Source organism: Ammospiza caudacuta, chromosome 1 (assembly GCF_027887145.1).
Source record: "Ammospiza caudacuta isolate bAmmCau1 chromosome 1, bAmmCau1.pri, whole genome shotgun sequence".
NCBI lineage: Eukaryota > Metazoa > Chordata > Aves > Passeriformes > Passerellidae > Ammospiza > Ammospiza caudacuta.
Window position 1 is genome coordinate 34,150,278 of NC_080593.1, and position 16,425 is coordinate 34,166,702.

A 16,425-nucleotide genomic window follows, 5' to 3' on the forward strand; every position below is an offset into this window, starting at 1 on the left:
TTTCAACAGTCTTTGGATCAGGTTCTAAAAGGTTATTCTTTACATTCCTTCTAATACTGTGTCATACTCAGACTGCAAAGCCAAAAATGGGAAATAAGTTTATGCATTTAGTTTTGAATTTAGAATGGGATCTTAATTAGCATTCACTTAATTCCACTCACAGAAAGTTTTTATCCTTAATAGGGGAGCAAAAGGTAAGCTGAGCCATATCACTTCTCTAAATCTTATCCATACATCTTTCTGATAGAAGAACCAGTGCATGCACTGCCATCAGAACATGTAATTAGTGGCAGTATGTACAAAGAGGTAGATCCTAACGAGACGCTGCAAAAATATGTGAACCAGTTATCCGTATACAGAAGCACATGAAAAGATACTACAGAGTGGCATGATTATATCTGGGTGCCTCTGCTATAAAAAGCATTTGTATTACCCTTACTTCTCTGAATAAATTCAAATGACAGCCCCATTTCATTTCTTCATTCAGTCTGGAGGCCAGATGGCATTAGAATCATTTACTTCACCTTGTTGTGCTTAATTACTACAATCAACACACTATTTTCCAAATTAATCATAACAAAGTAATTTCATTAGTAACACAGCAGGCTGTTGAATTATTAGCATCATAACAGTTTGCAAACAATTAAACTTTATTTGAACCTTAAAAATTTGCAGAGTAGAACATTATTATAAGATCTAATGGCAGTACCATACAAATCCAGAACACAGCAAATAATCAAGTAAAACGCTGTACAATGTGAGAGTTACAATCACCTTTTAAAAATCTGCTCTCTCACCGTTTACAGAAAGGCAAGCACAATCTAAGTGAACAAAGAAAATGAAGCAATTAGCACCTTCTACCTGAGTTTTATTTGAGTTGCATTAACTGAGATTTTCTTATCCAAAAAAGGTTATGGAATTCGCACAGATTTAGAGTAAACCATTCATCCGTGGTGCATCGCTGGTTTATTCTGAGACATTACCAGTGAGTTTCGGGACACGTTTTGAATTTAAGGCAGTTTATTTACTCCCCCCTAGCAATAAGCACTAAGGAGGGGGAAGCCCTAAAAGAGAATTACAGACAAAAGCCGCTTGATGTCTCTGGTTGTCACCACCCAGGAGAGGCCGCGCCGGGCACCCCTGCCCCTCATCGCTTGGCTAAGGACTCCCTCTCCTGGAAGAAGGGCAGAAGCGGCGCGGGACAGCGCGGAGGGGGAAGGGGACAGGGACGGCGGCGGCAGCGGGACCCGCCTCCGCCCGTCCCACGAAAATCTGCTGCCACCCAGCGCCGCGGCCGCGCAGCGCAGCGCAGGAGGGACCGCGCCGGGGCCGGCCCGCGCCGCGCCCCGCACCGAGCGACCGCACCGAGCGAACGCACCGCGCCTCGGGAGAGGGGCAGGGCTCATGCCCTAAAAATACATGGTGGTGGTGGTGGTGGTGGTGGGATTCGGAATTCTGCAATTAATAAAAAGCCATTTCGGCGGGCAGATTTATGGCGCTGCCATGTTAACATGGGAGAAGGAGCGTTTCCAGCCCCGCTATTAACGCTTCACATTCTGTACACAATCCACCAGTACGCTTGACAAATTAAAGTAGTAAAAGATCTGAAGACTATAATCTATCATTTTAATGCTTCGCTGATAACACACAGAATCAATTCCAATGACTATCTCTTTAAAAAATTACAACAAAACTCGGTCCCGTTTGACGCCTATTAGAATTCAGTGTACCAGCAAGTACCATACATTAGCTGACACAGAGCACAACATCTTAGTTTACTGAAAGGATCCAAATTCCGAGTTCAGGCTGACGTTTCCTTTTAACCCACGGTGTCCGCGGGGTCTGCCTGAAGCATAAACAGCACAAGCAGCTACACGGGGACCTGCACAGGCTCAGCAGCTCACAGGCTGGCCTGACCTGCCTCGCTGGCAGATTAAGGGTCTCACAAATCAACTGTCTGGGAGGACCCAAAAAAGTTGATCTTCCATGCTAATGGTAAAGTACATCTCCTAAAGAAGAGTATGTAAAATATTAACTCTGACTTGCCCAACCACTTCTACACAAGTGGTAGTATTTTAGTGTACCTTTTTATGTTTCAGGCAATGTTTTTGATTAGCCACAAAGTTCTGGCTTTGACACAAGAATGCAGGTAGCTGTTGGTAATTCACACAGGGTGAAGATGAAGATCTCTGTTGCACAACCTGTATCAGAATTCCACATACCAGCAAGATAATTGACTCTGCAAAATTATCTGTAAGGTACAGGTAAAATATTTCACACTACCACAGAAAAAAATATTTTTACCTGCAATTTATCTTGCGTTGACTTAGCAAAAATTTTAGGGTTTAATATATTTTCAAAAATTTCCACAGAATTACCATGACAAGTCAGAATGATACCACAGCAGTATTACCACACAGGTGCATTTATTACATCAGCAAAATAATCAAATCTTCATTGTGTGTCAACAAAGAAGTAATTAACAATACGATACTAAATACATGAGAAAAAATTTATCATTGGCTAAAGCATAACTTGAAAACATCTGGAAACAGAATACCCTGAAGACCTGAAATATACATAAATTTCCCCCAACTTTCTGATTCAACTGCACAAGATGTACAGTGAGCATTAAAAGGTTAATGCATGCACGAATTGAGTAAGAGTTTACCCTCAAAGCTCTGCGTAATTTTTCTGAATCTGCAGAACAGGAAAAAATAGCAAAATTCCCTGAGAGAGCCCAAACCTACAGCTATACAGAGTGCTGCTGACATGTTTAAAAAAGAGCAACAGGCACTATACGGCTGCTTGTGCCCCATATGATAATTACCATCTATTAATTTCCTAGCATTAAAATTCTATAAAAAGTGGCTAAGCTGACCATTTCCATAAAGTTATGATCAATTACAGTTTATAATGTTTAATGTTCACGAGGCAACGATCTGACTACATTTGCTGAAACCGCAAAACATGTACAGCAGAATCGTCTTCCAGAGGCTGGCTCTGTAAACTGCAGCTGCACACCACTCTTCATTTCAAGTGCAGATTTCTCCTGAGTAGGGAGAGGGAAGTTGAAAGTTCATCATTAGCCAAAAAACCTCAAACATGAATGTCAAACCCTGTCCAAATATCCTTCCCCTTCCACAGTTTTCTGCACAGACAGATATATACGTATAACTAAAGTAACAAAACTAAATATAAACAACATCAATTTTATTTTTTTAAAAATTTGGAAAAGGGAACACAGTTATTAAATATATAATCTTTTGTAGTTTTATATTTCATATAAAACCCCAGGAAAAAAAAAGTACTTTAATTGAACCTTCAATATATTTTGCTATAATCTTTATGTTAACAGGACTCCTACAAAGGTTCCAGGAAAGACATACTTATGAAACAGAGAACAAGGGAACATATAAGCCATTACAGAAGATTGGATTAAAATGTACTTACCCAGGCCTCTCAAATATCATACATCTCCATTATGTAGGCTTTAGGCACCAAGCCAATGGTTCCCTTCATTTCTCCTACCCACCAGCCAAATCTATTGTACTCCTAATTGAAAACAATACGCAGTATTAACCTTTAGTCTGATATAAATGCAATAGAGTTTTGTATGCAACTCCTTATGGATGCTTTCCCTTATATATAGTTATAATCATTTCAACTGAAAATTAAAACATTTTATCTTTTTGTTATAGGCATTCACATGCAGTTAGGCAAAGGCAGAAGGTAAATTTTAAAAAGGCCCGGCATACTCAAGAAAATTTCTTAATTATGGCCACGCTTCTCAAACACCTACTAAAAATAGCCGACCTCCTTATCCTCTGTTCATCAAAAATACAAAAATCTTGTCTTTGTAACTAAAATCTAATAGCATAACATTGACATATAACAATCAACAGAGATTATTTTAGTATCACAAGTTATACTCTAAGAAACCATCAACTTATTTTAAAAACTACTTCACTCAAATGTGAAGGGAACACTATATATATCTAATACATAATATCTTTCTATGGACAAAGTCTACTATTGCTTTAGGCTTGCAGGAAATTCTACAGCAGATCTCATATTCCTGACAGATGACTAATGTACTTCTGTTTCAAATATGTTTAGGCTTAGTGAGATAAATATGAAACAAAATGAATTATAATCATTTAAAGAAATAATGTCTTCCAAAAGCAGTACTAAGTAAGAGTATTGTGGTACTGTGGTATATAATTATTGTAAAAATAAAATAATGTAATACTGACATGTAATTATTGTATATTGTGTCATATAAGAGATATGAGATATTTTAAGATCAATCCTAACAATGGTTCAATAAATTGGAACAGCTGGAATTGCACATACACATATATTGAATTACAAACGAAGCGTTATTAAAACGGAGACCATACTCAAAACTGAATGATTAGCAAGATAGAAATTACTTTGGAACAAATATACAAAATACAAAATACACAGATATCTCTGATAAGCAGCATCTGCTTCCTGCTACACTGCTCTTCTGATGAGAAGAGGAAAAGGCTCTTTGAAGAATTTTGAATTACTGGTCCTACTGAGATGAAGCTACAATTTCGAAATGTAGGTAAAGTTTTTTGGTTATAAATAGCCAAGTGGAGCTAAAGGGTTAATGGCATTTCATTAGAGCCCGAGCTATAATGATTTTCTGCTGGCATATTTAGCCTGGTCAAGAGTTCTCTGGGGTCCTATGAGGTGCTTAGTGTACTCAGCTCTCTCTGTGCTTAACTATGATGGCCTGCTTTCATGTGGGCTTTTTTCTTTGCCTTTTTTTTTTTTTTTTTTTAATGCTTGCATGCAGGCACACACAGTTTTGTATTTTCTAATTGTGGAAGGGTGAACATTAGTCTTCAATTAAACATTTTCTCCCTTCACTTAACAATGAATCGATAATGTAAAAGATTCTATCCTACTATGCATTAAATACTGCAGTAAGTGTGATTTTAAAGGAAATCCACTTTAAAACCAGCAGGAAAACCTTCATTTATTATGTGAACATGCAAACAAAAAAGCTGCAAAAATAATTCCACCTTCTTCCCGTTTCCACTGCAAAGCAGACTGCTGGGGATGGGTTTGGTCTTGAAAGTCCAGAGGTATCTGAACCTGATCTTCAGTACACACTGCTCTCCACAGAAGTTAATAATCTTTCCCATGAGGCTTCACATTACACCCCAAATCCTTAAAGGCGAAACAATATGCTGACACTGAGGCTTATAATCTTCCAGATCAGCCTGTTTAAAAATCTATACTTTATCTCACAATACACTGTTCAAATATACAAACTAGATTTCAAGACTGAAGTGGGAAATTGCTGAAAGGAGCAGCACTCACGTATACTACTGGAATCTCAGCAATAAATCTCTCAAAGAGAAAGCAACAAAAGATTTTAAGCTGCTACACGGAATTCACACAGTGACTGACAAGAGTGATTAAGCAAGTTTTGCTAGACATCAGCCAAAAAAACAAACAATACATGAAATGAGGGAAGTGGCTCAGTTAAGCAGTCATTAAACTGCATATGACAAATGGCACAGAAAAAGCTTGTGGATTACATTATCCATTGAAAATGTTCCACTTAGCAACACTACATGGACTTAGAAACAATTGTTTTTAAAGAAACAATTCAGATAGCTCAAATTAAAATTAAAAGCATGCTGCTCTTTTGAAAACTTTCTGGGTTTTGCTACTTACTAATACACCACTTACTGCTCTGGCATGAAGCTAAGTGAGAAGATGAAATGAATGTTGATGTAACAGACTAGTAAACTAATTTAAGGATCCACTGCAACCATTATACCATACAGACAATATTGCAACACAGAAGCCTTTCCTTTACATTACTATTCTTTGCATGGGTCTCAAGAGCAACATGAATCCCAATTAAACTATCTGCAGTCTATAGAAGTCTGAACAAAAATACAATGCAGATACCTGGCTATCAAGAACATAAAATCTTAATATCTGCTTTTAGAATAATTAGATAGAACTCCCTTTTAAACTGATTGAAGAATAGACATTTCTCTTTAAAACTCCTAACCTCTCCTTCCTATCCTCAGTAACATGAAAAAGTGCTTAACTAGTGAGGCAGATAAACAGCCCCCCTAGTCCTTTCTTGAAGTCACACTTAAAATCCAAATTGATGTATTGTTTCTATCAATGTTATAAATTATAAACTCCTTTGCAGCAATATAATTTCATTAATACACTGCTTTTGTGAGGTCCATATGTCTATCACTGCTGCTTAAGATGTGTAGAATAAAACTCTGAAACCCACATTTGTGGAAAATAAGGATTAATATACAGAAGGATATGAATACAGGTTGGAGTTTTGTATGAATAAAAAAGTTGGGAAACACTGTGCTTTTGCAAGCATCAGTTTCAGATCTCAGGTACCACTGGGTTTACCATCTGGTATCCCTCACTGCATTCAGCTCTTAATATCACTGCTAACATAGGCAAGCAACCATACTTCAGAAGGACTGATAAAATAATGAAGAGTCCTTTAATCTACAGGAAACCATTGTAGTCAATTTATAAGAAATATTGCATCCCTTTGTAGGATGTGTAATTATTTTCTATTAATCATGTGCTATAAAGCTACATTATGTGGTTATTCTGTTATCACTAGAAAGAGGCCTGCAGTCAGCTCCTGACAATGTTAGGTAATTACTAACACAAAGCTTCTTTCTCCTTATGTAGAAACGCTATCAAGATCCAGAGGTGCTGTGATGCTCGCTGTATGAAAATAACTCTCCAAAGAAATTCAATAACTGCAAAATGAATTGCTCCAAGGCAAATAGAGGGATAGGGAGAGGGGGGCAGGGCCAGATCCAGCTGCCCTGCAATGAGGAGAATGCACAAGTGTGCGGCCACGCTCTGCCATGTGACAGGGAGCACATTTGCCATAGCAGGCAATGTTAGCAGGGCCAGGGGGAGGAGGGGGCCACCACAACCCCCACCCTCCCTGGAAGACAAGCACCAGGGCAATGGAATATATTATGCCAAAGAATATGAAACAACAACCTTAACAAATGACCAAATGCTTTCTAAGCTACTTCTGCATTTCCACTGTCATAGAATGGATTATTTTTTTCCCCAGCAGAAATTTATTAACCAACATGAAGTAATTTCACAGGGCAGGAAGGAACAGGTTATGATTTAACATTTAACATGCTGGCAAAACACTCTGTACAGCATGCTAGATAGCAGGGGGTGAAAGTCCCACCAGGGTTCACAGGCTCCTTAAATGCTCTCAGCTGAACACACTGTGAGCAAATGCTTCTCCCTGTCCCCATCCCACCCATTTCACTGCACTGATGTCTAGGTACCCATGACTTCATGAGACACTGATCATAAAACCTTTTGTACTTGGGGAAAAGCAATAGTTAGCAATACACTCCCTATTTTCTACAGATATTGTTTAAATCCAACGATTTAATGATATCTGTAGAAAATACATTTAGTCCTCTGCAGAAGAGAATTTTGATATTTTGACATACAAAAAGAGAAAATTTTTATACTTGAGGATTTCCAAAGCAGTTGCTGCCTTCAGAACAGTTCTTCTGCCTTTATAAGATTCTCCAGATGCTTTCCACCATATAAACTTCTACTGACTTCAGCAAAAGTTGAGAACATCTAGTTCTTGTGCAATTAGTCTCTATTGTTGAATACATATGGTATGTTTTTTCATGTTTGTGGGGTGGATTTTTTATTTCTTTGGTTTTAAAAAAGAGTTGCTGAAAAATTATCGTGTTTCAATGCCTTGAAGAAAAAAATGGAGTTGTATTTTAAAAAAACCACAACCAAAGTATATGAATTCAAGATTTTTCTCCTTCCTTCTTCTAGTGGCAGTGTGAGTAATACTAATTCATGGGCTGAATACCTGCACATTTTAAAACTGAAAAGCAAAGCATATCAATAGTCTTGTTTGGGGTTAAAATAAGTAGCATCTACTATCAAGCTAAGTATGCATCAGAAGCAAGGATAAATTTTTTGCAAAGAACATTCTAGGGTGTCATTTTAGCAAGATAATATTTTAAAATGTCTCCAATTCATCCAGGAGATTCATACTAGCTAAAAAGTTTTAGAACTTCCTTTGGTGTAATTGTTGAATGATACACTATCAACTAGGGAGCAGTTTTGGCACAGAACAGCATTTTCTCTAAAAGCAGAGAATGACAAATGTCTTAAATAACTGAATGAGACTTCTTCACAGGTAGTAGAGTTGTTTTAAGACAGCAATAAAATGGTCATCTTTGAAAATATAAGCACTAAATTTATTGTATGGTTGCATTATTAGGTTTTATTTCCCACAATGACATGAGAGAAAATATACAGCAATTAAAGATTTCCAATAGAAATCAAAGTAAGCAGACTGAGTTCTGAACCAAAACTGCTCCCAGAAAATACCCTGGAACAATAGGAAGGCCATTTTATTTTCCATTAGATGACAGGTGGCCAACTTTTCTTCTAATCTGATAGGTAAAGGCTTACATATTATCAGTATGCAAAGCAACAGAGGTGGAGTCACTTGGCATTAGTTCCAACAAAACTTCTGTTTAAAGGCTTTCACTATTGTCTTTAGACATATACTTATTGTTCTCCCACCTCCACCCGGAAAAATCAAAACTAAACAAGCCAGGAAACAGGTAATGTACAACTGAGTATTCATTTTGGTTTTGATCAGAAGCATCCCACTGAAGTGAATCTCCCAAAGCTCCCACCTTCCCCTCACTGACTCCCTATGCACAGCCTCAGAGCACACACACCCCATTTATTTCAGATGAAGCTAAAATGGAACATGCTCCAACCACCAATGTGTTCCCATTTTTCAAAACCAGGCTAGACCACTTTGGACATCCAACAGCTTTGGAAAAGTGTGGTGTGGACAGCAGGGCTCAAGCACTGAGTGCTTCACTCTGCAAATCTGCTCCTAGTGGTACTCCCTATTTGCTAGAGGAGCCATTGGCAATGGAATAGGAATTATGGATCTCAATATGATGAGCCAGAAAACAACCTGAAAAAATAAAACACTCAGGATTTTAGTATGTCTTTCATATCTTTTAGAAAAAGACTGAATAAATATATTTTATAAAGATTATACAGATAGTGAACAAAATGTTCGCAGTGATTCTGAAACAGCTGCATGGTTAAGTTGCACCTTTATTTCATAAGCACTAACCTGAGCTGTGGACTTTCTTTGTCTTTTTACTAGGCAAAAAATACAGGTTGAGATGTGAGCATTTTAACATTTGTTGTATTGAAAGAACAAAAATCTGCCACACATGAAACCTACAACCACTGAATATATATATAGCATAATCTAAGCACCAAGTTAACACCCTACTTTCATGAAAAATTCTGGAGCAAAAGGTTGTCATTGTCATAGATGAATCACAGATACCAGAGTGAGCAGCACTGGTGTGCAATGAAATAATAATAAGGAGAATTCCAGTTTAAGATATAATTTCTGATTTTGAAGTATTTGCTATTTTAATACAAATATAAATAAGAAATATATTAAATTAGTTTCATATTAAGAAATGTCAGTAATTCTACTAAGCAGCTTCCCACTAACAGATTGAAGTAAATTTTCACTATTACTTGCATTTGGCTGATGAAACTATGGAACTTCATAACACAAAGCATACACCTAAAGCAAATGACAAGTAATGGAAGTGTTGCACTTGCATAAATTGTGCATACAAAACTTAGGGGGAAAAAAATAGAACTACCTCTATCCACAGTTATCATTGTTTCTGGAAATTGATTTCTTGAGTAGAGCTATGGAAGATTTATAAAAATGATTGCTATACTATGGTCTGTTTTTCCATTTATCACATGGGCTTGAAAGCAAAGGCAAGCCCATAAATGAGCAGGAGTTTAAAGCAATCATCCTTTTAGAAAACAGGTCTACAAAGTATTGCATTTCTAACAGTCAATATTAACTAACAAATGTTATTAACAAATCTCTTTATCAGTACAACTATTTTTTTCATTACAAAATGGAGTAAGGGTATATAGCTCTCTGAAAGTTCACATCATTCATAGCATAAGTGATAAAAGCCACTTGAATATTCCAGAATATTATAAAATACTAGTAATAGTATATCTGTACAGATACATTAATTAATTAATCTGAAATGTTAACTACATTTTTAAATAAACTTAACAAGCACTATTGTTATAGCTCTGTTAATTCTGCTCAGATTAAAAGCTCAACTTTTGAGGGAAACTTGATAGAAAAACTTAGAAAGACGTTGTGAGGCTTTTGGGGATTTTTATAAAAGTCCACAGGACTGCTGCCACACTAAAGCCACAACTGACATAAATATTTAGAAAATAGCTTAAATAGTTTTTGAATACACCTTTAAAACAAGAAAAACATGCTTTTCCACAGTAACTGTATTAGTCGGGCATAGGTATCTCTGTTGCCAGAGAATGAGCTCATGCTCATTGCAATAACACTGAGTTTTGATGCTCATTTAAAAGCAAATTCTGGGGATGTGTCTTTGCATAATACTTAGCTATTTTAGGAAGTAAACACTGCCAAAGTGAAACTATGCTCATTTGTCTAAAAGACATTTAGCTAGAAACTTACATGTAACATATTTCTCCTCTTGCTTTATTTAAATTGTATAAATGCCCAAATTTGCTAAACTGCTTCATAATTACTCTGTTATACTAATGATCTCATTTCATGGAAACAAATAGTGCTTTCTCCCTAATTTCTATACAGGTATGAGAAAAGCTGGTAAAAATATATTGCTTTGGCATAACTATTGCTGGGAGAGATGAATATCTATCTTATCACGTTCATCAGAGCAGGCCATACCATTTATATTTCACTGTAAAACAAAGAACTCTTACATGTTGCACAAATATTCTTGATATTTTGTTAATGCTTCACCCTTCCTACTATAACATGGCTATACCCATACTTACTTCCTTATCAGCAAAATGTGATTTTCAAGAGTAATGTTCCTGGCTGACATATGATAGAAAGGCAATAAAGCCACAGCTAGGTTCAGCTGAAGCTGAATTTATGACACCATTTTGGATGCATACACATAGCCCCCCTGTCAGTACCTGCATCTCTCATTTTCAACCACTAGATGGTGTGAAAAAATAAAAAAATTGCCTAGGATTCCTGCCGACTGCCACAAAATCCAAGTATTAATGTAGTGGATTAGGAAATATTTTAGAAGAAAAGTCTTGACCCACTTCGGGATGGTTAGGCTCACTTTCCTTTGGTTATATTTTCACTTACTGGACAAAGAGCTCATAAATTATTAGACCTTGAAACTGAATCAAGTGGAGGGTTAAGACAGATAATTCTCTGGCACTTTCCCCTCCAAGGACCCTAAATTCCAAGCTGACAGTAGTGGCCAACACTCATTTTTCTGAAAAAGCTGTAACAATCTTTAAGTGGAACAGGGCTGAATTTTCTGGGCTGTATTTTGGAGCAGAAATCATTCCCACAGAGAGAGGCTCTATATATCTGGAGCAGCAGCAAGCTGCTTCAAGGACCGATTACGGATTAATCACGGCATGGCAACAGGACTGTTGATATACACAGGACAGCTTAAGCTACTGTTTTTCTATTTTGCTCCATTTTTTAAATTAAATTTCTCACTCTTTTGGGGAAGGAGTAGAGAACAATTTTTTTCACCTACAAGCTGAAGATTAAGATTTTATAGTTGCCATAATGTACCCGAAGAGCACAACCCACAAAGAGGCCAAACTCATACAGTGGAATCCATTCACTCATGGGCTTTTGGGGGGAGCGAGAGGGGGAAGCAGTGGTTATTGTAAATTAGTCCAATTCTTCAGTGCTGAATACCTGCTTGAAATTTTGCCCAATCCACAAGCTTTATTCAGCCTTTAGTAATGCAATTCAGTTATTAGTTTAAGTGACAATGAAATGCCTCAAAAGACATACATGGTCAAATTAATATTAGTAATACATCTTCTTTATTTTTATATAGGACTATCCTTATATCCATAAATCTTAAATTTATTTAAAACAGAAGCTGTTACATTTATTATCCAGAAATGTAGTTAAAGGTATCACAGAAGATTTAAAGCAATTGTGACAAAACTTAATTTGAAACTAGGACAAGCAGATGTCTTTATCTTTCATGCACCTACTTGTGCATTTCAGTGACCTACAATATTTTTTGTACTAATTACACTGAATAGCAATTAGATAGACACATATTTTATAAAGTAGTTTTTTTCATTGAGAATTTTAAAAACAGTTTGGTTTTTTTCTAATAGGGAGAGAAAATAGAAATTTCCTCTGATTAATTGTTCAGAAGTAGACTTCAATGGACCATGATATATATATTTTAACAGAGGTTTTGTTTGTGTTGGGGAGGTCAAGAGAAAATGTGAAAATTACCCAACATCAACATAAAACAAAACTTCATGCCTTTACCGTTTAGTGCTAATTCAGATGAGAGGAATTATATTTCTCATTTTCTTTGCAAACAGAAATGTAATAAAAAATGCCCAAATCTGTCAAAGCAAACGAATTTGGAATCTGAGCTCTAGGAACAATAACAATCTACACACAAAGATGAAAGCATAGCTCAAAAAAACAAACCATCTTCTGTAGCAAGATCCCAAAAAAGTCAGAATCAGCAGAGTCAGGAATATAAAACAGGAAACAAAAAACATAACATACAAGATAACTTAAAATTCTCCAAGGTTAACTCCTACAAGCAGAAAGTACATTGTCTCCTGTTAAGTCAGTTAACAAATGGTAGCCAAGATCTAACATGTAAATAAACATGCTTTAAAGTTAATTCCTGTTACATGGCTATGTTTTAATTGTGATTATAGTTCATTTGACAAAATAATTAATTGCAGTGACTATCTGATTGCAGACAAAGGATTTGAAAGGGAGTGCCAATTTCCCCCCACAGAACTGTGGGAATGTGCCCTTGTGCCATGGCTCTCTTTTTACAACCATGTAGCCCCAGTAGTGTCCCATACCTTGCTGATAATGTAGATAACGTCACCACGTTTAAATGTCAACTCATCAGCTTCATCTCCTGTGCAGTCCCACAAACCTTGATAGAAATTGGCATAATCGGTTTTTTCGCTATCTGCAAAGAAAACAGCACTTAATTATAAACCAACCAAGGTTGAGGATAACTAAAGTTACTCTTTAAACCTTCAAATAGTACAAAGCAATTTATTAGAACACATTTCTTATTCCTCTTTTCAGAAACAGTTCCTTCCTGCCATGAAAGTAAGTGAAAAATAAGTTTAATGTGCAAGCCCTTCACTGGCAAGTTGCATCACTGAGAGACATGTAGCTACAGGTTTTCAAAGCATTTTTCAAAGCTGCAACTTAAAGCAGCTATTTTTCCTCTGCCAGTATATTTCTAGCAAGCCATATATGTATCCCAACTTGAAACTGATAAAACTGCTAGAATATAATTAATAACGATCAGTGAAAGGAAGTTAAAGTATTTTGTGCTACACTCCCCCTCTCTCTCCTGTTCCAACAAAATTAAATAGCTTCTCTGAGAACCTCTGAGATAATCCTTGATTCTTCCTTCTGAAATATTGGAGAACTTGGAAACTGTTGCTGAAGCTGCATTTCAAAAATATTTGTGTCAGCTCCAGTTTAGGACATTAAGCCCTGGCTAAACGTGCACACTACACTACAGTCATAAACTCATCCTTAAGCCCTGGCTAAACAGTTAACTACACTACAGTCATAAACTCATCCTTCTAACAGCATAAGCACAATGGATGTGCTGTGTTCAAGCTGCCATACAGACCATTAACTGATTGATTATTTAGCACTCTTTGCTCTGTAATACGGCAATAACACAGTAATAAATGCTTTGTCATACATTTACAATACAGAGTACATCTATTGAAACACAGTGCTCACACACAGTTAAATACACTGGGTGCTTCTGTTGCACTGCAAACTATTTCCTGTTTTTAATTCCATGAGAATGGAGTGTGATGAGTTAATGCAAAAAGAATGTAAGCAATACCACTAAGATGACCGGTTACATTATGTATACACTAACCAGACAGAATGTATATGTACTAATAATTTACATCACTGGAAAGCTATCTTCTAATTCTGATAACATAAATATCACTGAACTGGCTGGATCAAGGCTGTCATCTTAGTTTTGTTATATGATCCTTGAACTGCAGGCTTGCTGGTTATTCCAACATACACCAGTTACATTTGCATGTCATTAGCACTCTACACCATTATTTATAGTTTACAATTTAACCATGATTGGTTCATTTTAGTACAAAAACAAAATCTTGCTAAAATATCAAGTATCAGGAGATAGAAAGCATCACAGTATAAAAGAACAGTGGTATTCAACTTGTGTTCTTCTCTATTTTGGCAAATACTTAGATTTGAATCTTAATACTCTCTGTATGAGCGAGAAGAGCTTGTTTTCTCTTTCTCCATTTCAGCTTGTGTTCTATGCTATATTGTTTGGGTGGCAATACTGTCATAAGGCTAAATATTCAAAACCTTCAATTCAAAGCTGCTATGCCAGTTATGCAACATTTAATTTTCCATAAACTGGTGATTAGGATCTATGACTTGCTGCATAGCACTAGGGGGCGTTCTGGCTGCCAGGGCCCAAAATCTTCTGTCCTCACCCCAAAAGCAACAACTGACACCCATATGAAAGCTCACAATCATTCAAAATAAGAGATTTAGTCATTTTAAAATGCACAGACATTTTAACATGAAGGCATAATCAGTTTGAAATGTTGCACCTCCAAATTTTGGCCCTTACTATTTTTCACCTCATTATTCACCAATTTAGCATTAGGCAATTATAAACAGTAACACAGGCTAGCACAAAATTAATTTGTGATAAATGTTAAATAGGAATCTCTCCTTGGTCATTTCTTACTATACCGATCACAGTTCCCAACTCTGTGTCATAAACAATAACATAAGTCCACATGAGAAAAAAAAATAAAAGAACTATTTTGGTATATCCCACCTCTCAAATCTTTCATCAGTTGGCTTATTGATTTTGTTTAAAACACATTACTCAGGACTTTTACTTCTTCAGAACATCACTGAAAGAAATCATGACTTTCCACACTGACCTTTACCACTTTGAGCTCTGCTCTTACCTTGATGTGCCTGAAGTAACTCCTGTTAACACTTAAGTAAGTTGCAACAGAAGGGACCCAAAAGTGGATGAGACATGTCCCTCCTTTTATGTTCATCATGAGCATTTAATTAAGTTTTAAAGTGGAAAGCAACTCAATTAATAATGTGAACACACTGGAAAGATGCATTTTAAAATAAGCTTATTGCAACATGGAAGATTCTGACCAAAGACTGACCATGGCTCTGTGCCTTCATCTGTGAATTCAGCATAAGATAGAGTTATTTTAATCAGAAAGCCACATTTTTCAGAAAATATATACAGTATACCAGGAGCACAGAAACAAAAAACATGGAAAAAAAGTGGCAGTGTAAGTTTGGTTACAACCATGCTGGTCTTTCAAGAAGTGTTAATTTCAAATCTGAAATCCCTTCTCATGCCTATCAGCACAAGTTTCTCCAAATTCTATAAGGGTAATTACCTATACATGAAAGACAATTGTAAATTGTCTTTATACACCTAAAGTGAAAAGGGCTTCATAAAATGATTCATAGTGCTTACAAACACAGGTGTAGAATGAAGAAAAAAAATAGGCTGCAAAAACCTCTGCAAAACACAAGCCCAGTCATTCTTACTTTGGTCTCTTTCAGTTTGAGAAGACCTTGACAAATTTCCTTTTATTGCCTCTGAAGAATGGTATAAAACAAAACCAGGAGGTCTGAGTAAAGGAATTTGGTATTTATATGGCAGTGAAATAATGTGAAGCTTCTTAAACACATGTAGTACCTGAAAACAGATGGATTAAGCATCAAGAACTTACATGTCCATTACAGTTCAAATTCAAAAGGTATTGATTTGCTGGTGTTACTCTGTTACAATTACACTCTATTCTCAAACACTTCAAAATGTTGCATGCCTTAAAAATACTATGATGACATAATTGCTAAACTGAAGTGGGTTACATTTTGAAGATATGGTCACTTGGCCAGAAATACAAATAAGACATGGTAAAAAACCATTAAGCGTGTAGCTGAGGGCAGAAAGCAGTTTGGTTTTATCTACTCACTGCTTTGAAGACTGCCAATCCCAAGAAATGGGTGAGGAGGATTTTGGATAGGTTGTTTCTCCAGAAAGTATTTCTTATATTCCAGGACAGCTATCTGGATGAATTACTACCCAATAGTTATCAATACTCTTCCAAAAAGAATTATTCATGGTTTACTCCAGCCATCTCTGCTTTTCTAGTAATGGTAGTAGGAACAATGGATATTTT

The 16,425-nt window shown here is 36.4% G+C and overlaps 1 protein-coding gene across 2 annotated transcripts in view; it reads right to left on the reverse strand.

Moving 5' to 3' along the window:
• Nucleotides 1–628: 628 nt before the first annotated feature.
• The window catches only part of SKAP2 (src kinase associated phosphoprotein 2), a 121,717-nt gene continuing 105,920 nt past the window's right edge, over nt 629–16,425 (reverse strand). For both annotated transcript variants that reach the window (XM_058803646.1, XM_058803638.1), the window contains exons 11-13: nt 13,027–13,139; nt 3,454–3,555; nt 629–3,052 (exon numbers count right to left, since the gene is read on the reverse strand). In XM_058803646.1, coding sequence (XP_058659629.1) covers nt 3,463–3,555; nt 13,027–13,139 — 206 coding nt within the window. In that variant the 3' untranslated portion in view covers nt 629–3,052; nt 3,454–3,462. The remainder of the gene's footprint in view (nt 3,053–3,453; nt 3,556–13,026; nt 13,140–16,425) is intronic.